General features: G+C 47.9%; 1 protein-coding gene across 2 annotated transcripts; it reads left to right on the top strand.

Moving 5' to 3' along the window:
• The first annotated feature begins 1320 nt into the window (after positions 1 to 1320).
• Positions 1321 to 23512, top strand: LOC135809865 (protein associated with UVRAG as autophagy enhancer-like). 2 transcript variants are annotated; one of them, XM_065323304.1, is made up of 23 exons: positions 1321 to 1736; positions 2745 to 3533; positions 5584 to 5803; positions 6319 to 6483; positions 8154 to 8284; positions 8860 to 8970; positions 9627 to 9666; positions 13333 to 13392; positions 13966 to 14001; positions 15662 to 15733; positions 16356 to 16395; positions 16926 to 17067; positions 17589 to 17795; positions 18441 to 18514; positions 18681 to 18745; positions 18896 to 19013; positions 19500 to 19620; positions 20303 to 20364; positions 21236 to 21311; positions 21745 to 21819; positions 22081 to 22171; positions 22580 to 22658; positions 22864 to 23512. In XM_065323304.1, exons 2-23 carry the CDS (start codon positions 2766 to 2768, stop codon positions 22901 to 22903), a joined length of 2793 nt encoding a protein of 930 aa, XP_065179376.1. In that variant the 5' UTR covers positions 1321 to 1736; positions 2745 to 2765; the 3' UTR covers positions 22904 to 23512. The 2 variants fall into 2 exon arrangements, with proteins under 2 accessions (XP_065179376.1, XP_065179377.1); XM_065323305.1 differs by lacking the exon at positions 17589 to 17795.
• The last annotated feature ends 1646 nt before the right edge of the window (positions 23513 to 25158 follow it).

The raw sequence follows: 25158 nt of genomic DNA, 5'->3' as shown, positions 1-25158 counted from the left end.
CATCATAACGAGTCTCTGCCTCACCCCATGACTTTCAAATTCCACTCCACATATACTCCTCCTAATGAAAGTCTGTTCTTCCTTTCTCTCCTTCTCCTAACACTGAGTCTGTCTGCCTCATTTTCCCCCTCCTTCTAATGTACTGTCTCTCGATCTCCTCCTCCTAGTATAACCCCTCCTAACATTTCGTGCTGGGTATCATCAAGAGTACCGTGATAACCCCTGGGGTTATCATGGTTATGATCAGGGAGTAGTACAATAAAAAAATAACGTACAATAATGGTATTGTACTACTCCCTGGTTATGATGGTATCATGCATGCACGCACCTGTCACTCATATTTTTTTCTTCTTTTTTTGGTGCATTTTATGTCGCACCGGTCGAGCTAGCGCTCGCGCTACGCATCGTGCATTTTCAAAAAAGCCAAAATCAGCGCGCTAGCTATAGCTCCGCGCCGCTGCACATGCATGCAGCGCACTGAGCGCAGCCCTGATCATGCCGGTGTAATAGTAGAATGACCCCCAGCAGATGGACCCCCGGGCATTGTACTATAGAGTGACCCCGGGGTCACTCTACTATAGTACAATGCCCGGGGGTCGTTCTACTATAGTAGATTGCCCCCTGTCATTCTACTACAGAGTCCACCAGACTTGTCGTTTCGCACGTGCAGGTAGAAAGGGATGGAGTTTACACCACAGATTCCACGTGGACATTATGGATTGTGGCAAGAGTCCGGGGTTATGTACTCTTGATTGTGGGAATATGTGGTGAAAAGTCCACAACATTTGTCATATTCCCAACACACGTACATCCCGAGCACTTTGAGCGAGTTTGGTTGGTTGGTTGGTTGGTTTTTATTTTACTTCGCATGAACCAAACGGGCAGAGTTGCCCAATGACATGGGAGCGAAACTAATAAGAGTTTTGTTTCTGATCCTTGAAAGAGGAGAATGACAATCCCCAGGTTTGATTAAATTTTAACCAATGTGTGCATCTGTCAGAGAGAAAGAGTATGACCTCGGGGTCGATCTACACGTGTATACGTATACGGTGTAGTACTAGCAAGAGTTCAGGAGTTCACGGACCTCTACTAAAATAGCGGCCGAGGGGGGTCGTTGTACTATATTATAGTAGAGTGACCCCGGGGGCAATCTACTACTTATAGTACAATGACCGGGGGGGGGGGGGGGGGGGCCTTCCACTACGGGGGTCATTATGACACCGGCGTGATGTCATGATATGAGTGATGATGTCGTGATGAGCTCAAAATCAATTTTTGCAAAATGCGAAGTGTCCCTGTGTACTGTTCCTGTGTTCCAGTTCTTCCAGTATTCCTTCTTTGCTGAGCCTGAGCATGAGCTTATGGGCATGAGTTGGACTGTTTGTCCCTGAACTTGCTGAAGTGCCGTGTCAGTTCCATGACATCTTAGAGTAATCTGCCAAGACTAGGCAAGAGTTCGCTACTTTGCTTGATAGATGAGGAGAGATAGTAAACTGTGACCGGTACATGCTGATGTAGTCCAATAATCATTATACTTTTATACTCACTATTTGTCGTGTTTAGTTTTGATGGAAAGCACCGAGTAATGTTAGAGTAGTGGAATCCAGGCCCAGTGCAGTGATTTTATATTGTTTCGGTGCGCAAGGTGATTTCTTTGCCACAAGCTGGACTATTGTGGGATCGATGAGGTGGAGAAAGCGCGCTGCTGACTAGTGCGATGGGACTGTATTGAGACTGTAAGCAAGCTTTCGGGATTGCAAAGAATTTCTTTCTTGTACGTAGTAGTGCCAGTGGAGATGATAATGATGTCCTGGTCAGGTCTGGACTCTCAGTCAGTGTTCCTGAGCCAGTGGAAAATACAACGGTGCTTGCATGTAAAGCTAAAATATTAGCTACATTTGCACTGGAACGTTAAGTTTTTTGAAAAATGTTCTTCCTCCACGTACACAATGTAGTGACTTTCAGTGACATTATGGCCATACATTATACGCTTGATAAAGAAACATGACATTAATTCCTTGTGAATGTCAATGAAAACAAAGCCTGTGCTCTATGTAACGCGGAGGGGTTGAATGTTGACCAGTAGTGACACAGCCGGTTCGCATCAGCTAGGAATTGTGTCTGCATTCATGCGCGCGCACGTGTGTGTGTGTGTGTGTGTGTGTGTGTGTGTGTGTACGTGTACACGTGACCTGTGTGTATGTGTTTGTGCGTGCGCGCGCGCGCGTGTGTGTGTGTGTGTGTGTGTGTGTGTGTGTGTGTGCCAGCTAGTTCGGTTGTGGGTGCACTTATGCCAGATAATGGTTTGGGTCTGTTCACTCTGTTGCCATCAGGCTCAGCAGCTTGAAGGTGTATTAATTTTGTACCTGCCACATTTGTTGGTTTGAGGTTCCATATACTTCCTATTGGAAGTACACACACCTTCTCTGCCTAAGCATTGGGGATTTTGGGGGTGTTGGCCGTTGGGCGATTCAATAGCCAATTGCGTCATCTTTCCGAAATTTCTTTTGGCTCTTTCGCTCCTTTTCCCGGGGAGGCACGCAAAACCAGTTCCTGACTGTGAGCAAGTACAAGTGTGTGTGTGTGGTGTGTGTGTGGTGTGTGTGTGTGTGTGTGTGTGTGTGTGTGTGTGTGTTGTACACAGGGGTAGGGTGGTCTAACACGATCATATCGCCTGGTGCATACTCTAAAGCATGTGCAATCATTACATTGTTTACTGGTTTCCTGTTCATCTGCTTGTCCAGTATCATGCACCGAATGTAACTATGCTGCCAATTCGGACATTAGATGGACAGGCGCCAGAGGCGTCCGATGTGTTTCCTACCTCTGAAAATGATCAGAACTATGATCAAGCTGTACATCAAGACATCGCGGAGGTGAACGAAGAGCAATATGATGTCGAACAGCAGCTTCCGACTATTGATTACCGACAGCCCAGCGAAGACGAGCTAGAGCAGAGCTATGGGTCGTCGGGAGGAGAGGATAGCCGCACGCCGCTCGTTGATGCCCTGTACCCGATGCGTGCCGGGAAACAAGAGATGGCGGGCGTGCTCGTGACCGGCCACCATACCGATCACCAGCAGAGGCAACAGAATGCTGAAAGCAGCCGGGAGCCGATGGCAGTCAGTGTGGCGTCGGCATTTTCCGAGTCTTGCCCGTCTCTCGGCTCGGCATTCCTCGATGCTGAGAGTGAGGAGTCGACCAGTTCCAGTCATTTCCAAACGCGGGCAACCAGTTTGGACAGGACTAGTCGCAGCAGATCGGAAACCTCCTTATCTGGGTTTGACATGGTCGATTCATCTTGCATTGAAGACACCACACATGTTATCAAGAACCCAAGGGGTCGTGCTTTCACAAGGACAAGAAGTAAATCAGCACGCTTTGCAATGCAAGCCGCAGCTGACTTGCAGCAGGCTGACTGGTTGGCCAACCTAAAGGAGAGCAAGGCTGTTGTGTCTCGGCTGGTTGAGACGCAGGAGGATGGCTTTGCTGCGTTCGAGTTCAACGAAGACGAGACGGATTTTGCACCTCAGGTAAGACGAGACTGGATTAGGGGGGGGGGGGGGGGGGGTTGTACTGCCAATGAAACTACCGTTGCGGACATTGAAATCCGTTGAGCAGTCAAGTGGCCACGGGGGGGGGGGGGGGGGGCTGGCCATGGAGCCGCGAGCAATGCGATGCTACAGTGCGTGTACGCGCTAAGCAAGTAAGGGTGCTGGCCCCTGCCATCCCACCGGATTTCAATGTAAGGGTGCTGGCCCCTGCCATCCCACCGCGCTAAGCAAGTAAGGGTGCTGGCCCCTGCCATCCCACCACGCTAAGCAAGTAAGGGTGCTGGCCCCTGCCATCCCACCGCGCTAAGCAAGTAAGGGTGCTGGCCCCTGCCATCCCACCGCGCTAAGCAAGTAAGGGTGCTGGCCCCTGCCATCCCACCGCGCTAAGCAAGTAAGGGTGCTGGCCCCTGCCATCCCACCGCGCTAAGTAAGTAAGGGTGCTGGCCCCTGCCATCTCACCGGATTTCAATGTCCAGAACAGTACCTAAGTAGGTATGGTCAGAAGTCCTGAGTTTCAGGCGCGTCAGGGTTGGCCCCCGGAACTTTGATTCACTTTGCGTACAACTGTACTATGCATGTATCAGATACCTACAGTTCAATGTACGATACAGCGCCGTTAATTTAAGTTTGTTGTGCACTCGCCGTGTGTGTGTGTGTGTGTGTGTGTGTGTGTGTGCTAGATTAACTCTTGTGTAATCATGGTGCTAGTGAAGCTTGTATCAGATCCACTCTGATTTAGCCACACGCACTAGTAGCAAGTATTACCTTCACTGGGGGCAGGGGTAACTGCAGTTGGATCCCGGGACGGATACCCTGATGCCGTCAATCCTTTTTCTGCACCTTGTCCTCACCCACTTACTGAGGTGTGGTGAGCCCATAAGTGGGATCATTTTCAAGTCCACCCAGAGTTTTGGGGATTTCAGGGGGTGTCGGCCGTTGGGCGGTTCAATAGCCAATTGAGTCATCTTTCCAAGATTCCTTTTGAGTCTCTCTCCCCTCTCCCGGGGAGACCCACGTGACCAGTTTTGGCAGTGAGCAACAAGTACAAGTGTGTTTACAGTAAAACCTGTGACTACCGACCACCCCTTGGTGCCAGCAAAAGCGGTCTTTAGTAGCAGGTGGTCTTTAGTTAGAGGTTTGCACTGCGTGACCATAATGGATCCCATAATATGATATGTATGTCAAAACGCAGCTAATTCAATTCCCCAGGACTTGCCCAATACCATTCTTATTTCAGGTCAAACAACACTTGGAGAGAAAGGCGGAGAGATGGAGAGAGACACAGAGAGAGAGAAGATTAATTTTTGCAGACATCAAATTCAGCTGCTACTTCTGAAGCCAGGAGTCAAACGTTCTCTGTGGAAGTTTCGTTTTGTGCTGGGCTTCGAATTTGTTCATGCGATCAATCGTACCGACTGTCCTTGTTGTGACTGCTCGATTGCTTCAACGCGATCCTTCACGCATCAAGACCTTGCGGTGCTGCTTTGTTTCTGGATTCATTGATGCCATCGTCGATTCGTCTGAATGACTGAGGTGAAAGAGCCGCTCAGTATTTGTTTCTCCTCCGAGTAGTAACATCGATCAGAGAGCACTTCCAATGCGCTCTCCAAGACGTTTCCTTTCATGTTTATTCTTGACAGCGCTTGAAATTTTGACAGGTGTAGTGCAGTCCACACCGACTCCACAGTCAAAATGACCTGCGTTCATTTGTTCAGCTGTAGTATCGAAAGATTCCTTTCAGGACAATGGAAAATCAGCAAAATTTCAAGAAGGAGCTTCGAGCAACATTTGATTTCCTACATCATGGTCGCTAGTTACGGGTCAAAAATCGTCTTTGGGGCAAGAAAAGGCGGTCGCTGGTCGCGTTCAGCAGGTAGTCGCTAGTCACAGTGCATTTTGAATGTGAGACCGTCCGTGCCTGGCGAAGTGGTCGGTAGTACCAGGCTGGTCGCTAGTCACGGTGGTCTTTAGTTACAGGTTTTACTGTACATGCGTGCATCCGTACGTGTGTATGTGCGTATGTGTTCAGATCATGGACCCTGCTGAGGCGATGATAGAGTATGGCATCACGGGTGAGGTTCGCTCAGCGCAACCAGACATGGCGACGCCACCACCAGTGCCTCAGATGCAAGAGCGGCACTTCTTTCGCTCATCCAAGTCGTCTGCTGGTCTGCTAGCCCATGTGCAGGAAAGCAGGAAAGGAACGGCTTCCGGCCGTCGCTCCTCCATACCTGCCCTCAGTACGCTACGTAAGTACCTACCCTCTTGTATGTGTGTGTGTGTGTGTGTGTGTGTGTGTGTGTGTGTGTACGACTGTACGTGCACGTGTGTGTGTGCATGTGTATGTGTGTGTATGTGTGTGTGTGCATGTGTGTGTGTGTGTGTGTGTGTGTGTGTGTGTGTGTGTGTGTGTGTGTGTGTGTGTGTGTGTGTGTGTGTGTGTGTGTGTGTGTGTGTGTGTACATACTGGGACACTGATTTACCCGCACACATGCTGTGCCTGTGACCGTGACATATATTTCTTTCCAGTGTGAGGAGATGTGGCGTGTTTGTCCTGTTTTACCTCCACACGTGCTGCACTGTATTGTCCACCGAGAGGAGACTCCCAACGTTGAGAAGATGGGACTTCTACAATTTGTAAGCTCTTTCAGGCATGTCCATTGCACCCTTTTGTCTGGTGTAATGCGGACGTTACTTTACTATCAGTTTAGCATACTCCAATAGAAGAGCCTTCTTTGCTGTGCTGTGTTTTGTGGTGATTTAGGTACCCCAGTCGTACACGAGAACACCATATCTCTAGGCAGTAGTCCGGGCGATGTTGGGGGCCCGTTTGGAAGGTCTGCATCCTTGGTTGATGGGGAGGGTTTCTCCCCGGTGACCGCCAATGCTGCGCCGTCGAAAATCGTGGCGAATAAGCCTGCTTCGTCCGGTAAGGCTGCTCCTACGTTTGTGTTCATGTTATGTGGACTAAGTGTTTGCCACCTACCTCCTATAGGGAGTCTACTAGTGACGCAACACTTTTGTGCTACAACTCAAGACAGGAACAAGGTTCTGCCTCCTTACAATCAACACCCTCAATGCTGTTCAACTACGGTCCATTCGCCAAACCTGGGCCCATAGGTTTTGCACAGTCTCACTTCACTCTTATTCAGGACCGTGAAGTCGATGACTTATATAGGTACGTTCGGGCCTGGTTTAAATCTGGCTTTGAAAAATTCGTTTTTCATTGCTATCAGGTTTGGCCTCGTTGTCTCTGTGCTGGGCTGATGAGTCCACAAAGGACGAAACAGTTCTGTCCGCAGATTGAGTAGGTCAGAAATATGATAGCCGTTAGTGGAAGGAAGAGCTTTGAGGATGTTGGCTGTGAGTTGCCAGAACCTTCTTCCTTTCTTGAGTTTTATTGTATTTTTGTCTCCGAGAAGAAGACCCTGTTGTACATATATGTATACGGTTGGGGCGATTGAAATCCAGATTAGATGTACAGTAAAACCTGTAATGGCGACCGCTCGGATATGGCGACCACTCGACCATGGCGACCACTTTTCCTTGTCACGGACGCATTCACATTCAAAACAGCTCGTATAAGGCGACCACTCGACCATGGCGACCACTTTTCCTTGTCACGGACGCATTCACATTCAAAACAGCTCGTATAAGGCGACCACTCGCTCAACGCGACCGACGACCACCCACCCGCGACCGCGTTGCGCAGTGCTAGTACATGTAAATGTATGCATTGCATGCATGGGTGTACCATGCATGGTAGATCTACACATCAGTGCAGCAGGAAGTGTAGATGTGCATGGTGCATGCACGACACTTGACAGGTACTACTACTAGGTCTGAGGACCCCAGGCTCATGACTAAGTAGCATAGATGTGTGCAGTGTGATACACTGATCAAAATGATGTATCACATGTATTATGACGTGGATATGGTCACGTGACCCACTGAACCTGGATAAGAAGACCACCTGGCCACGGCGACCACTTTTTCTCGTCCCTTGAGTGGTCGCCTTAGACAGGTTTCACTGGATGTGCACTGGCAGTGCTCAAGGCTGCTTTGACCCGGCACATGCTTCTGAGCTAATCAAAATCGCCTTAGAGTCACCTGCTGCGGCTGTGTATGTATTATTTTTTAAGTATTGTTCGAGTGCAAGTAAGCGGGCAAGGAGTGTATGTAAGTAGTGTAGGCAGAGGACGATTGCGAGTGCCTTAGTCACAATGTACTATTCATGTTGGTATTGTGCTCTCTCTCTCTCTCTCTCTCTCTCTCTCTCTCTCTCTCTCTCTCTCTCTCTCTCTCTCTCTCTCTCTCTCTCTCTCTCTCTCTCTCTCTCTCTCTCTCTCTCTCTCTCCCTCTCCCTCTCTCTCTCTCTCTCTCTCTCTCTCTCTCTCTCTCTCTCTCTCTCTCTCTCTCTCTCTCTCTCTCTCTCCCCCCGCTCTCTCTCTCTCTCTCTCTCTCTCTCTCTCTCTCTCTTTCTCGCTCTCTCTCAACTAGCTGTTTCGACATAGTTACTTGGTAGGTTTCCTCAGCGGATATGTTTGTATTTAGTGTAGTTCCTAGTGAGTCTGAATTCATGTGTTATGTATCCCGCAGGTATTCGTTCCATGTTTCAAAGCCAGGCATCGCTCATGGACTACCTGACGGCGAAGGAGGCACGCACGGAACTTGATCAAGTCAACGCTCACTTTGCCGTTGCCGAAGTCCTGATCTGTGCCTTTGAGCAGGTTGGTTTGCCTAGGATTAGTCTAACCAGCGCTGCTATTGCCAGCAGCAAGACCACATGAACAAGACTGTGCAACTCCGCTTGCCTTTGCCCACGGCTGAATTATTTGTTGACGTCAGCTGCTCTGGAGATCATGAGTCATACCGTACGAGGCGTGTGCTACATACAAATCGGCAAGAACAAGAACTCGTGATGAAGGTCGATGGCCAGCACATGCTTTGTACGACATGTGTCATGCGTCCAGAAAAGGCGACGTCAACAAAACACTCTGCCGTTGGTGTTGGTGTTGTTGTTGTTGTTGTTGTTGTTGTTGTTGTTGTTGTTGTTGTTCTGGCTGCTGCTTAGTGCATCTAAAAAGACACAACATATTCCGCTATTCAGAAGAGTTCTGGCCTTACAGTAGTTGAACAGCTGTGTAGACATGTACATACGTATGCTATGCTCACATGTTATACCGCAGCGATTTCTTGTGCAGTTCGGAGTGTGTCCAGTTGGGTTCTTTCTGATACGTACCGCATATACACTGTTTGGTTAGCATCACATAGCTTTGCTCATTTTGCTGCTGTGATCATGCAGATGAGCTCCAAGCAACAGTTGGAGAGGTTGTTTGCGGATGACGAGGAACCCACTACACCGCTCGTAAACTCCATGCACAATGGACTTATCGCAGAAACACCAGAGCATGTGGTAGGTCTTTGATGTGTGTGTGTCTGGGTGTGTGTGTGTGCGTGTGTGTGTGGGTGTCTGGGTGTGTGTGTGTGTGTGTGTGTGTGTGTGTGTGTGTGTGTGTGTGTGTGTGGTGGTGGTGGTGTGTGTGTGTGTGTGGGGGGGGGGGGGTGTCTGTATGTGTGTGGTGGTGTGTGTGGTGGTGGTGTGTGTGTGTGTGTGGGGGGGGGGGGGGGGGGTGGTGGTGTCTGTGTTCGTACGTGTTGGTATGTGTGTGGTGGTGGTGTCTGTGTGGGGTGTCTGTGTGTGTCTGTGTTCGTACGTGGTGGTATGTGTGTGTGTGGGGGGGGGGGGGGGGGGGTCTGTGTGTGTCTGTGTTCGTACGTGGTGGTATGTGCGTGGGTGTTTCTGTCTGTTCGTACTTGTGTGCCAACAGTTAGCTTATATATTTTATCAGGCACATTCATTTCAGTTTGAGTCCAATATTATGTGCAGGTTTGCAGAATCTGGAGAGCTTGCACACTCAGGACCTTGATCCTTGCTCTCAATACTAAAAGTATTGCCACCTTACCAGGAGCCTTGACAATGGTGTTGGGCGGAGTATGTGCAAGTATTGCTCCCTCATGCATGCACTTCCTATTTTCCATGTGCGTGTGTTTGCTGTTGTTCACCAACAGTCTGTTACTCCTCCGTCGAGTGCACCACAAGCCATGCGCCGTAAGTACTTTTTTGTATTTGTTGTGTGTGTGTTGGCAGAGCGAGATTTTGATTTTTTTTATCAAAGACATGCCTTAGTTTCGTTGTCATGAGCAACTCTGGCCAGTGGAACCGTACAAAATCACGCAGAGTACCTGGTTATGGAATTTGTATTTGTATTTATTCAACATTTCCTGGCTCGTCAAACGACTGCCAATGACAAATGAATGTGAAATGAAGGGTGACTATCCGAAACAGTAAAAAGTAAAAGGCATGAAGGAATCAAGAGTCGAAAATAACCCAAGGTTAACTTAAGAGAGTACAGGTGACGATAAGTAGAGGCAGGCGCAGTTAGCCAGAGATAACACGTATAAAATCCTTGATATCAGTGCATGATTTAAGGCTTAGAGGCAGAGCAGACCATAGGGAGTATGCGGAGAAGAAAGGAGACTTCAAGTACAGAGAGGATCGGACACGTGGTAGGGTTAGCGCATCACGAGTATAGCCATTGCTAGAAAACCAGTTACATGCATTAATATGCCGTGGAACCTGCGCGAGACGTATTCTATGGACAAGGCTGCAAAGATGTTGCTGGTATCGGTCAACAAGGGGGGTGAAGAAGCAAGAGTATAGAGAGTTTCAGATGAGAATGTTGGGTCTTTGCGGAATTTTTTAAAGAGTAAGCGCTGATGTACTTCTAGCTTTCGAAGAAGCCGTTTTGACAGGCCACACCAAGCAGTATCACAATAGTCAAATATGGGTAAGATATAGGCCCTAAAAAATATTATTGTCTGCAACGATCAGGTAGATATTGACAGTGAGGCTGTAGAATAGCTATAGCAGAGCTGGCTCGCTTGCATACATAACTGACTTGTTGGCGCCAGGAGAGCTGGCTGTCTATGATAACGCCAAGTTGCGTGTGCTGGTCCACAATAAGGATGGGGGGGGGGGGGGGTACTGTAAGATGACCGGGAAAATGCAGTGGTTGAGCGGGAGGGGAAGGGGAAATGTACATTGCCTCGGTTTTCGCGAGGTTGGGCTTTAGTTTCCATGTCTCCATCCAGGATACGATGGTGTTAATGCCATGCTGCTGCAGTCTGTGCACATAAGTGAAGTGTCGTCTGCAAACAGACTGACACCGGACACTTGTTAGGGTAGATCATTAACGTAGGTTAAAAACAGAAGCGGGCCAAGGATTGATCCTTGTGGAACACCAGACTGAACAATCAATGGATCAGACAAAGTACCAGACACGCGTACAGTTTTATTATATTACTATTATTATTACACCTTCCAGTGGCTAAAGATGAATCAGTGCCAATATAGATGAGGAGGGGATGTTTGCCAGCCATGGCGTAGAGAGAAAGTATAAGAAGTGTGGTGGTGCACCAATACATGTACCATGGTAAGTAACAGAGGAAAGGGAGCAGTACAGCCGACATGAGACGACCGAGACTAAACAGGTATACTGACTATTGAGTTGGAATGTTGAAATGCTGATTTGCAAGATTGCGAAACGAGGGAAGCGACTTTGCCTGACGGACATGAAGGGGCAGCGCCAGCCATTTAGTATAAGAGCTGAAAAAGGGGGAAGATACAAACAGAGATGTGGTAGCTCGGGGGAGACGGACTTTACTACGTGTGGGGGAGTTTGAAACAAACCAATTAAGTTACTGTAGGTGCGGGGGGGGGGGGGGATATGCCAAGGTAAATTGCGTGCACAAGACAGCACATTATAACATCGAGATAACTCTGCAGGGGGGGGGGGGGGCACAGGTTGCAATTTTGTACAAGTCCGAGTTAGAAATGTAGCGGCCAGTTCTAAATATCATGCGGAGGATACGGTGGTTGAGAATTTCCAACCTCTCCAGTTGGGACTTCGTAATGGTAGACCATGCAGGGTATCCATAAAGAAAGAGTGGAAGAATGTAAGATTTATAAAAACATACCTTACAACTGGTGGGTAAGTGAGAGAAATGGGACGTCATGATGCCTACAGTACGTGAAACACGGGACAAAACGTGGTCAGTGTGGGCAGACCAAGATAGAGAAGAATCAAATACAATGCCAAGATGCTTATGGCTAGATGTACTAGTTAATGATGACGCAGGGGGTGAATCGGGGAAACGGAAGGTGGGAAGGGGATCGGGAAGAGATGGAAAGAATAGGAGTTCTGTTTTATCTACGTTTGGGCGCAGAAACCACTTCCGCATCCAATTTGTAGTGGCGGATATCTTCTCCTGAACAATGGGGTAGAAGCTGGAGTAGGTCGGCGACGAGGCAAGGGCAGCAGTGTCATCCGCAAACAGGGACACATCCGGAATCTCGTATGGGAGGTCATTCACATAGACTATGAATAGAAGAGGCCCCAGGATTGAACCTTGAGGCACTCCAGACGTGACAGGCTTTGACCCGGACAACGTACGTTTGACGGCGACAGGAGGGGTGTGATGACCACCACTGGAGGGCGGGACCACGTACGAGGAATGATGACTCTAGCTTGGCTTGGAGACCACGGTGCCACACAGTGTCAAACGCTTTCGACAAGTCGAAGAACACCAGGCCAACATGTTCTTTCACGTCGCGGCTGGTATGAATATCTTGCACGAGGCGTGCCAATTGAAGGTGTGTAGAGTCCCCTCGGCAAAAGCCAGACAGAGCGGCAGATAAAGCAGGGGAACCATGGTGATACAAAGATTCGTGGAATACATGCTCGCAAACCTTGGATATTGCTGGGAGAAGAGAAATAGGCCGGTAGTTAGCAGGATCTGTGCGAGGGCCTTTCTTGTATATTGGGACGACAACAGCAGACTTCCACGCTGTTGGAAAAGCTCCCGAGCGAAATGAAAGGGTAAAGAGGAGACAAAGTGGATAAGCTAGGGAGGGGCAAGACATTTGAGAACTTCGTTAGGGATACCATCTTCGCCTGGGGATTTGACCGTTTCCCTGTTGACGTGGATGAGGGCAACGCCAGGAAAAGTGGCCGATTTCTCCGCAGTTGAAGCAGGTTCTGGGCCCTGTGTTTTGTGGCCTGTTTGGCTGTCTACTTTGCTGCGTATCTTGAGCCAGCCGGTCTAAGTTGCGGTCAATGCTCTTTAAGAGTGAGATCGTTCACAGTAGCTGTTGCTGCAGCGACCTGAAAATGCTCTGAAGGCAATGCAGTACGGCTTGGAGCACGCATTGCCTCCATTTGGTACGCAGTGGTGATGTTAATTGCTCTTTGGACAGCTTCATCCAATGTGTTTGGCCTATTAGATGCTAGCTGCAGGTGTACCTTGGACGTGTTCTGCCCGTCTATGAACCTTTGCAGGACAATTCTCTCAACAATATTTCCTCCTTGGCGCGGGAAAGCGCGTGCTGCTAGAGTAACGTAAAGCTGCAGCAAACGCTGGCTGTGTTTCATACAAGAGTTTTACCCTGGCCCTGAGTTCCACCTCCCGCAGCTGTTGCTGTTGCACGGGCTCGAAGTGGGCTGTCAGATTCGTGGATAAAACTTGATAGGTGTCGTTTGGGTTTGCCGCCCGCACGGTATTGAAAGTCTGATGAATGTGTGTCCATGTCCCTTGAAAATGCTTTACTATCGTATTGGACAGTTGATCTTCACCCGTGATTTTGACTCCATGTGTTGTTGCTCTTTCACATGTACTGACTAGTGGCCTGTTTTATGTTGATGTGTCCGGTGCGTAGAGAGCCGGATTCGTCAGGATTCCAGCACTCGGTCTTCATTTGCCAGTACTGGCAGCTCGCGTGAGTACTACTGCCTGAGCACATACGTCTTCATGTAGTGTTGTGGTTCAACCATCTACATGTACAGTAAAGTTCCCGCGAGAGCACCCCTTACTTTTACAGCCAGGGAAAGGGAAATCGTTTGGCAAAGGGCAAACCAGTTTGTACGGTGTGAGAACCGTAGTGTCACAATGTGAGTCCAAGGTACGTGCCGTATGACCTACAGACGGGACACCACCTCCACAGCATGACCACGAAAGGACGAGTTGGTGGGGCACTCTCGCGGTACTTTACGGTACTTGATGTACATGTATCATTCCATGAATCCATCACAGTACTTATGATCCTGTGCTACAGCCATCTACTTTAAAAAATGTCACATGACTTCGAGGGATGAATCCATGACTATACTTATGGTCCCATGTTGCTACAGTGAAGTGAATCGCTGTGGCTCTGTGTACCTGGCAGTGCACGACTGTGAATGTTGTGTCTGCATTACGAAATCATAGAGCATGCAGTCTTTGTCGATGAATCGGATACGTCACCCTGATTATTGTTGTTGCTGGTGGTGCTGTTGTCATTGCTGTTATCCAGGTGCTGACTCTGAAATTGATTTGAGCGACAGTGATTGTAAGTACAAGCAATCATTTTCAGGAATTTGCATGTGCATCCATTCATCTCTCATGCTCACTAACTTTTAAAGCCTGAATGGGAGTGGTACTAGTACGTGGTTGGCTAACACCCGCTCTCTTCACATTGGCCAGTGTTCCCACTGCGCCTGGATGTGCTGCAATAATGCCGGTACATACAGTAAAACCTGATACGGCGACCACCTGCCTCAGAAGACCACTGCAACCAGGACCAAGGGATGCTATTTGCAGCCAAACAACCCTGGATATGGAGACCACATTTTGCAGGTCCCTTGAGCGGTCGTCATAGACAGGGTTTCACTGTACAGTCGTCCCTCTCTAATCCGGCACCTTTTGCTACGGCGTTTTCTGCTGGATTAACGAGGGTGCTGGATTAAGAAATCCTGCCCTCTGACCCGGCCCTACCCAATTGCATGCATGTATCATACGTCAAAACACAGGGTTTTTCCGTGTCGACCCAAGTATTTGGTGCACGGCTTTATATTCTCAACTGTTCTCCAGGAATATACACAGTGATAAAGTGATAAAGTAAAACAGAGAACATGTTCACATGTACTCTTGCACACACACGCACCTGAAAATTGGCAGGACACTACTATTGAGTTAGGGTTCGGAAAAGTCCTAACAACCAACCGAACTGAACTCTCCCGCGCGAGGTAGAGTACACTTGTCAACTGAACTGAACTCTGAAGTGGCCCCGCGGCACTGACCAGACTGGCCTAGCCTGGCCTGGCAAGGAGTGCACCTGTACAGTACGCGATTTACGACTGCCGGATTATGAAATCAAACTACGTGCAGTTTGAGCGATTCGTTCCAAAAAGTCACTGCCGGAGGCGGAATTCAAGTGCCGGATTAAGATGGAGGAATTGAACGAAAAAAATCGGTTTCGTCAGAAAGTGCGCCGGTTGGCAAGGGTTCCGGATAAACAAGTGCCGGATTAGAGAGGGACGACTGTATATAGGTTGGCGTAGCGCTTGACTTGCATGCTTGTACTGTTCTGTCTCTTGTGATTGGGGTGTGTAGTGCGACCATGTTCTGTGTGCCAGAGTGTGCTGCTGTTGTGGTGTTTATTTGAAGGGAATTACCAAAACAGGCCTGACATAGTTACATTGGTCGTACTGAGCCGTACTGAGTACCATATCAAACTTTGTGGGGAGAATGCATGACGCCCTTTTCAGACAAAGAAACTGGTATGTCTGATTTTAGACTGGTTTCCACTACACACTCAAGGAACGCCGTGTCAAGAGAGCATGTTCCACTCCACCTTTTCACACTACATTTCGGCATTCAGCGCCGTTTCAATGCATTCCTTCCCAAGTTTGCTGCAGTGCGCATTCTCCTCAATCGAGAAACGTCACACATCCTTGGCTGAGAAACGTCTAATGTATCCTATGGTTGCCGGTGTTGCGTTTATCCCTCTCACTACAGTCATGCTTGCTTATGTGTATTTGTGTGTGTGTGTGTATGTGTGTGTGTGTGTGTGTGTATGTGTGTGTGTGTGTGTGTGTGTGTATGTGTGTATGTGTGTATGTGTGTATGTGTGTATGTGTGTGTGTGTGTGTACATGTACGTGTACGTTGGTATGTGCGTGTTTATGCTTTCCTTGCTCCTCTGGCCTGCCTGTTGCCAACGTTGTGTAGCTATTATGACAGATGACGCCTCTGAAGCGGCTGGCGATGCAGTCATACCCATCCCGACAACAGCATACGCAGGTCAGTGCAGTGTGCATGCTGTGCTTGATGAAAGTACAGACATGTATGGTACTGTAAATCCTCGTGTGATCATGCCAGTTTCGACTTGATCTAGCACACGATTTTTTAAACTTACACATTGGTTTCTCTTGTCCGTTTGGCGTACGCGAAGGCTAGCCAAGCTTGCTTGGTGATGCCGACGCGAACAAGCATAATGAAAATAGGTTTGTTCGCCTTGCCCAGCTTTGCCCGACTTTGCCCAGCTGTGTGGGTGCTGTTGGTGACGGAGGTTTGTAGCATCACTGTCCCCCCCCCCCTGTTTGTGCATGTGGTGTATGTATTCCAAGGCTTTTCCTAGGCTGCTTCCGGCTTGCCTGCAAACCTTGCATCCAGGGGCACACAGAATATAAGTATTATAGTAAAACCTGCCCTAACCGGACTCCCTTGATGCAGCGGAAACTGTCCTGGTATCACAGGATCCGCTTGGTCCAGGAATTCATAATTGATCCACAGCACTTTGGTGCATGAACATTTTTCCGGGTCAATACAGGATCCGGCAAAACACAATTTTTTTACTTTGTGGTTAGAAAAGCACTTTACGGTGTACTGATGTGTTCTATGTCGGTGTTGATCCCCGCTGCAGCCCGTCCAACTGAAGATCAGCTCACTACCATTGAAACAAGGTCAGCCATCCGGCTCTTGCCTTTGAACTACAAGTATCTTCTCCTGTAGATAACGTTGACTATAGTTCTGTTATACTGTTGCATAGTAGAGTAGTGCCAGTATTATATCAGTCGAGGGAGAAGTCAGCATTTGACCGCAGTAAAAGTGCAGCGACAGAGGCACTCAGTCCGTTTTTTCGGACAGTGCACGTATGCCATGGGAGCAGGAGTTCAGTATGTGTACAACAGATCAGTGAGAAAAAGCTCTATTGTTGCTACTCAAAGTTCCATGTTGTTCACTGGCATGTTGCAGCAGTGAAAGTACGCAATGCATTAACGACTTTCACCATACATGTGAGCGGCGTTAGTGGCCGGTGCAATCCAGAGTTATCATACTCCTGAGTAAGCCATGCTGGGCAATCTAAAGCCTTGCACAATCTACTGTAGTTACGTGAGAAATTGCAGTGCTGTTGTTTTTATTGATGTACATGTATTACTCTGCACCATCATGCTCTCTTCTTGTTACAACACTCCGCCGTGCAACCATACAGAAACGTGGCGTACGAAGGAGACGAGATGAGCACTTCACCGGGATCCATTGCCCGGTCGCTGCTGAGCCGCTATAGCTCCATCACGCTGCACACTGCTTCGGAGCTGCAGTCAGTCATGCAGGAGGACGACATCTCTCGAGCAGTACGTGTATGCTGTTGTGCTTTCGATCGGGCTTGAAATACTTTGTGTACATCGGGTATATTGCCAGGATACTTTAGTCTTGTTGTGGGCGAAATGGGTGTGTGCTGGCAAATAGAACAGATGGTTTGCACGAACCTTGTACTGTTGCATGCATAATTATTAGTCTGTACTTCGAGTCTTTTGTGTAGATCATTTGTAACGTGGGTCTCCCTTTGATGATCCCAGCCATCACCTTGCCACCTGCCATCAACTTTCCCACCTAGCTTCTTAAGGTTGAATTCAACCCTGTCACCACTTCCGAAATACATTGTTAGCACTGCACTTGAACCCGTGCACCTACTTCAAAATTACGAGTTACGTGCAGGCACTGCAATGTGATCACCGTAGTCGTCTTCAGAGACAGGCCGCGCGCGCGCGCGCGAGAGAGAGAGAGAGAGAGAGAGAGAGAGAGAGAGAGAGAGAGAGAGAGAGAGAGAGAGAGGCAGAAGATGTAAGCAAGACATGTTTGCATTGGCTTCTAGTTACTAGGTCTGGGACCGGTGCGGCCGGCGTCAGTGGCAAAGTCATCTCCGACATCCACGCGTGCCAATGCCTCTGGCAGTTTGACAAGGAGTGCTGGTGCGAGTATTGCCACGACTGTTGCTGCTGGTGCTGGTGCTGGTCTGCTGCAGACTGAAGTAGAGGTGAAGCGAGCCGAGGCCGTCCTCTCGGCCATATCTGCTACGCAAGTATGTGTGTGTGTGCATGTGCATGCATGCTGTACTGTACACACTTGTAGCAGTACCTGGCGATCATCCCTCGCACGTAGCTTGTGTTTTGGTCATGGACAAGTTATTGAATTTGGTGGTGATTTTCCTGTACGAACCCTGATAGTAGTAAATTGTTGTCTTCAACATGCCACCGTGGCTCCTAGTCATTGTCATTGTCGCTAACTCATTGCCATGGTCACACACTGTTAGATATTCTAATCTCACTTCTCACTCTCCATCATCGCCGTGCTCAATAACAGTGTGTTTGGTGATGAGAACTTAGCTGATTACGGGTAGTTGTAGTCCTTTCTACAGTGCTGCTCAATGACATCTGATAGCGTGAATCAAGTGTGCGCACTGCCCTTTTTCACATCCCAGTCTCCGCAGGTCTAGGGCTGCACAGCGCCCGGCGTGGCATTCACGCGCTTGATCGGATTTCATCGAGCAGCACTGTACTTCAGAACTAAATATTGCGACAGAGCTTTCGGCCGTGGCGTTCCTATCTGCACTCCTGTGTTCTTGTTGTTGTTTGTTGTTCTTGTTGCTGCATACAACTGCTTTATTCATCATGCTGAGTTAGTCTGACTAGCGTTCATGTGCTCCCTGTTTGCCTCCGCTGTGCAGCCGCGTATCCGTGGCGACGAGGATTGGGCACCGCCGAGGGCTCAAATCATTTTTCTACTTCATCCGCCGCAAAAGTGAGTCCTGTTGCTGCCGCCTGCGATCGATTGCCTCATTCCACGTTTCCTGTAGTTGTGTTAGTTCCTATCCCGAGTCTTGAGATGACTGGCTTATCATCTCGTCACTGTTGTGCATGATCTCATGTTACCGTCTCCGGTCTCCTTGTTTCTCACTCTCAACTAGGAAAAAGCAAGCTGGCGTCAAGCAGAAGTGTCGCTGCGCTGGCTGCGGAATGCAAGTGGAACCTCGTGAGTTTTGCCAATGTCAATGGCCTGAACTAGAGTCATGTGCCTATCCTCATTCTCTTTTGGTGATCTCCTGTGTTTTTGGATATGTTCTCTGTACACCATCTATTTATAGCTGTTTTCTGTTTTTTTTCTGTGTTTTTAATCTTTTAGATCTCATGAAAAAGTTTCGTTACTGCGAGTATCTAGGAAAGTATTTCTGCCACAGTTGTCATGGCAACCAGACGGCGCTGATACCGGCCAGGATACTGCAGAAATGGGATTTCCGCAAATATCCTCTCTGCCTGGATATAATTATTGCAGATTTTTGTGCCTTATGTTTTCATGGCTTTAGTGGTGGGCCAGAGGTCGGACTACTGAAACAAGTCTTGCTGTGTCTCTATCCATGCTAGCAAGAATACGTAACCGTCGTTGCAAGTTAGATATGATGGTGGACGTTTTCCAAGGTGTCCATGCGAGTGCGCACAAGCATGCTCATAGCATGTGCGTGCGCGCGTACACGTGGTGTACTTGCTACAAGCTACAGTTAGTGGTACTGATACCCCAGTCCTGTCGATGACTGCTCTACGGGAGGAGGGAGTTTTGCATAGAAGGTTTACGACTCTTTTACTTGACAAGTGCTGCTTCGTCTTGCTCACACGTTACTGTTCCTTCTGAAGTGCATGTGTTCGTAACTCGTATAATACCTCATCCAGATACCCGTGCTCTATCTGCTCCAACATCCCATCACTCGTTGACTGACCTTAACTGTGTACACGTATTCAGTATCCAACTTTGCCCAGGATCTGCTATCGCACATGTACAAGGAGCCTTTGTTCAGCGTTGCAGCGATCAATCCTGTACTGTATCGCAGAATCAAGGCTTTAGCTACATGTCAGGTACGTCGTCCCTACGTCCCCTTTGTCTTGTTTTTAATTGCTCTCCACATGTTTCTCAATAGGGCCTTGTTCATAGAAATAATTGAACGCTTTCACTGCCAGCTGACCACTCAAGGTGCAGCGACTGCAGTTGACAGTGGTAGTGAAAGGGTTAAAATTACTTCGAAGTAAAAAAGAAAAGAAAGGTATGTCAGGTAACTATGGTTGCAAGCGGAATCGACCCATTTGTCCTTGGACATCAGTACTGGTGTGGACTTGCTTGTACGGGTAAGCTTTCCCTGTGGGTCGGAGGCCATGCCGGCGTGATAGAAGTGGCCCACGACTTGGAGGCAGGCTCATGCAATTCCCATGCGGCGGTGCATGCGTACATGTATGCCCGTGCTCGAACTAGTGGCGGTCCACTTGCCACCACTAGCAGATCTACAACCACTAAGCTACATCTAGTATTCACTTCTTAGTTCTTACTGCTTAAGCAAGTGCACACATTGGCTAGTCATATGTTCTAATATGCATGTACTGCCTACTTTAAACCGAAGTGCATTGCAAGAGACTTGGTGTGATGGATTGGATAACAGCCTCGCCTGTGGGTTGCACTGCTGTGGGTAGCACTACCTTGACTTTTTTTTTTAAAGTATTGAATGAGTTGCCGTGGATGTGCTGTTTTTCTTCTTCTGGTCTGCAGTCAATCCGAGCACAGTTATTCTACTTGAAAGATTTCATTCGATCCTGTCGGCTGGCTCAGAGGTAGGTGCATGCTCTATATGTACATGTTCGTGAACATACAAGAGAGACGAGAGGGTGAGGGTGAGAGAGAGTGAGAGAGAGAGAGAGAGAGAGAGAGAGAGAGAGAGAGAGAGAGAGAGAGAGAGAGAGTGTGTGGGTGAGTGAGTGAGTAAGAAAGATTGTGTGTCTCTCCTTCTCCAGCATATCGAGGCATGGTTGACACAGAACTCACAGCTTGACTTTATCGAACTTATTTATTCTTTTTTTTTAAGAATCTTGTTGAGCGCTACACGCAGCTTCACAAGTAGGAAAGAGTTGTTTGCAAAACTGGCTAAACTCAATCGCTGCATTTCACAAATTCGTTTTGGGGGACATATTTCAATGTGTTGGTCATGAAATAACCATCAGGAATGAAGTGGACACGGGTGGGGTGGGGTTAAAGATGAGCAACACTGCAAGGAAATAATAATTCACATTTATAATATGCACTATGGCAGAAAATGGGCTAACAAAACATTACCAAACTGATACAGGAAATAGTACAATAGATATCCTTTAATAGCTGAAAAAATGCTAACGTAAACGCAAACCTTTCCGTACTTCGGATCGTCCAAGCTGACTTTTCGCTTAGCACAATGTACGTTATAGTTCAGACGAAGTAGTCGTGACAACCATGGCGATGTGAATTTTCGTGGAAACAAGTGCGGGAAATTCAAAATTTTGAACCAGGGATTAGTTTGCTGTCGTTCCGAATGAATACCTTGCCGAGGTTTTTCACTCGGGAATGGCAAAGACAAAATGAGTTTTCGCTGTTCCCAGGTCCTTGGAAAACCTTTCCTTTTTTTAGTTATTTTGCGGTATGCTGTTTTGTCTGTGTATTTTGTGTTAACAGTCTTCGTGAACAGTTTGAGGACCAAGGCCACTGGGTGTCTGAGCCCCATGTCTACTCTATCGAAGACTTTACCATGGTAAGTATCAAATCATTGCAGGCACAGCACTGATGCCAGTGGTAAAGTGCGATCATTACTGGATTTAGCCTGTCGTCTTGAATTTCTCAGACGGGGAGGGGTGGGGGATTGCAGGCTCTCGATTTGACATCAACGTGTCCACCCACACACTCAATAGTTGATATCCGAAAACAAGTTACTTGTTAAAGTTGAAACTGGGGTGTATTGTTTTTCACGTTTTCCGCTCCAACGATCCACCGGTATTGACGAAATTGTGGGCGCGCATAGTTTGTTGATCAGGAAAAACATGTCTTGAATCTTGAAGGGGCACTGCACTCCATCCCTTGTCCAGTGTATCTTTCTGCATGAGTATATGTATGAGTGACAACATTAATGTAGCATTTCAGTCTGAATCATTGCGTCTTGTGTGCCGTCTGCTTCCTGTATGGTCCAGGTTCGGCAGGGCAAGCTCTATGTTATACTGTCATCGCTTGTAGAGGCTGGAGTCCGACACGTGGAATCCTGCCCGGTATGTCATGGGTTGCTTTTAACTTTGAATTTGTCTGTGTGCCTAACCAGGCATGGGTCGGTGGAAGTGGAAGGATTCAGTGGATTGCTGACCCCTTTGCATTGGTTCATTAATGTGGTCTTGGTTGAGTCGTGCTTACATGTTGTGCATACGTGTTTTCCTTTGCCGGACTGGTTGTTTTGAACAAGCTGTTGCCCTGTAGGACTGGTGATGTGTGTTGACTTGCCGCTTACAGCTTTCTGTTTGTGTGTTCTGTGACAGTTATGCCAGGCGAGAGGCTTTGTGTGTGAGCTCTGCAACAAGGGCAGCGTCATCTTTCCGTTCCAGCTGGACAAGTGCAACCAATGCTCAGGTGAGTGTGCGTATGGCTCAGCCCGGCACTACCAGAACTTACGCTGTTTTCTTCGTTTTGCGGTGCATGGGCGCTTGTCGAATCCTACTGCAGGCTCCGTGCAATGACTATGATCGCAGGATAAAAGTGGCGGCTTGGTACTTGATAATTTTCATTGAAACCTCCAGTTGTACGGGATGAACATGAGCTACACAAGACACACCTGACACGATGCATATTCAATCCAGTCAGTGTCACGGCTTGTTGCGAAGTCCCGGAGAAGATTTGAAATGCGGTGTGCACCGATGTAGTTGTGCAGCATGGGATACCTCCACCATGTCCGAATGTACTCCTATTGTGTCAATTGTCTTTGGCCTGCTCTTCCACAACATGTTTCACCCTGTTTTCACTGTGTTGCTTGTGCTTCAGCATGCCGTGCTTGCTACCACAAGCAATGCTTCCAGCCGCAGAAAACGCAATGTCCCAAGTGCCGTCGCCTTCAGAGGAGGTACGTGTGCGCTGTTTGGTGTTCCCCGCTTGTTGGAAATTTGTTTGTCTGTGTCAGCAGTGATGCAGCTTTACTTGATCTTCTCATTGATGTGATGGACACCTTTGGTGACTACTATTGTGTGATGTTTGAGGTTTTCCAATTTGTTTGATTTCTGTTGGTGTTCTGCCATCATTGTGCTGCTACTGCTTGTGTGCTTGTACAGGAGAGAAAGTAGACGTGCTTCGCACCCAATCAGTCCTTAGAGCAGTGTCTACCATTGCAAGAACCGCCGACATGGAGCGATGGCGTCAAGTGTTTATTTTCATTTTATTTTTGATCTGTTGTGGCAATCTGTCGCTGCTACTTGATAAAATCATCTACATGCTATCGTTGCAGATGTCCTATATTATGGTACTAGTTATCAACACCCTGTTTACAGATGCCGTCGTTGCTTTTGTTGTGTCCATTGTGCTTATATACTACCCATCTATCAATCCATCTTTTATTCTTGAGCAAATTTTGGAATCACACTGTCGAATGATATGAGTTTGACCGAATTCCTAGGAGAGTCTACGTTCTTGATCTATGGAACGCCATGAAATTTTTATGAAATGTCTTCTAGTGCGCCTACATATTTAACATAAAACTCACACTAGCTCATTCGACTTCGTTTTTGGTTTTTTTACAATTTTAATTCATTGCCCATGGCCACGCACACTCATGCCTGGGCGTGCTTACAATGGTTTTATCGGTTTTTATAGTGCAACGGCACTCTCTCCCTTTGGTCTCGTGTAGCTGCTGTTCAACTCTTTGTCGCAGACAGGATTTCACTGAAACTCTGGAAATTGGAATGTTTTTTGTTTGTTGTTGAAGCGTTTCTGTTCTGTGTGTGTGTTGCGGGGGAGCTGCGGTACTGGGGGTACTGGGCGGAGAAATCCAACCTCATGAATATAAATAGCGCTGGCCGCTATGCAGCCTTAGCACTACACCCACCCACCGACTGTTCTCTCCGCTATGCAGCCTTAGCACTACACCCACCCACCGACTGTTCTCTCCGCTATGCAGCCTTAGCACTACACCCACCCACCGACTGTTCTCTCCGCTATGCAGCCTTAGCACTACACCCACCCACGGACTGTTCTCTCCGCTATGCAGACTTAGCACTACACCCACCCACGGACTGTTCTGTGCACTCGATTGTGGCGGCGCTACTTTGGATTTCTCTGGCCAGAACTGTCATGTCTAATTGGATATTGATCCTCGAACCATGTGCACATTCAATGAAGGGAACATATTTGGACGAAACTGAGTGCGGTGTTGTTGGCTTGTAAAACTCCATAATTACCGTATTTCCCCGTTATCAAATCGCACCCCCATTTTCAGGTCCATGTCGCAATTATTAATATAGTCACTTCAGTAGTAAGTCGTGCTTGATTGTAAGTCGCACCCCCCCCCCCCCCTTTGTTGGCCCTGAAGTTAGGTGTACAACTTTTTAAAAAAAGGTGTGACTTATATTCGGGGAAATACAGTATGTAATACAGTACAATACTAGTATAATAGAGCCCGTGACGGAATGGCTACATGTATGCGTATGTTGTAAACCAGTGCATGTCCGCTCCCTGATGCAACCCCCTGGAGAAGGTCCTGTGTCCCGACGGTCGCGGGTAATCGGCACTCTACTGTCGTTGAAAACTTGCTGTTGCAAGTTCAGCATTCTTCAATGAATTATGATGTCAGAAAATACAAATTAACAGCAGACAAATAAGGATGGGTAATGCATGATTGACTGTAACTAGAAATGTAAATGTTTAAAACTAAAGCAGAAGCATGCTACATGGACCACACAAACCCATGGCATATCACTAGCAACTAAAAGTGAAGCCTGCATGCCCGCGTTGCAACCGGCTATACAATTGCCAACCAGCATACGGAGTTTCGCTTGTGCCAGCCCACCACCATGCCTGTACTACTTAGCAGTAACAGTAGGCATGGAGCAATGGATGCCTCCAGCAACAGGCGTCTCCTACAAACAACCTAAGTCAGAAGAGTAGGCTCAACATACATACTTATGAGCTTTCTCCTATCGGTTAAAATGTTGCCTCTCCTCAGCAATACGCAAAGTCTCGTGCAAGTCAAGGTCACTAGTAAAAGTTGTCCGTACATGTTCTCCATGGAAATCCATGGCAGCTACAGCATGGTACATTCCCGAACCACATACCATTGGTATAAGCTTGCAGATGACCAAAGCAACCGAATCGTGGTTAGGTGGATTGTTTCTGGAATGTTTGCAGAACATTGTACTAGATGTTCAAAATACTACAGCGATACTCTATGACGGTGGTTCCTCCTTGACACGTGTTATCTTGTTGGGACCGTCAGAGCCACGGCCCTCTCGCCGTGCGTCCGCCGCTCGCTTATTCATGACGGACTTAGAGAGTCGTTCAATTGGACATGCAAGAAGTTCTTCTGCATTGTCCGGCAGCTTGGAGTCGGTCCAGCTGTACCACAGCAGCAGCTC

The sequence above is a fragment of the Sycon ciliatum genome, chromosome 2 (genome assembly GCF_964019385.1).
Source record: "Sycon ciliatum chromosome 2, ocSycCili1.1, whole genome shotgun sequence".
In the NCBI taxonomy this organism is placed as follows: Eukaryota; Metazoa; Porifera; class Calcarea; order Leucosolenida; family Sycettidae; genus Sycon; species Sycon ciliatum.
The sequence above is the reverse complement of the archived record's forward strand: the minus strand, read 5'-3'. Positions and strand labels throughout refer to the sequence as shown.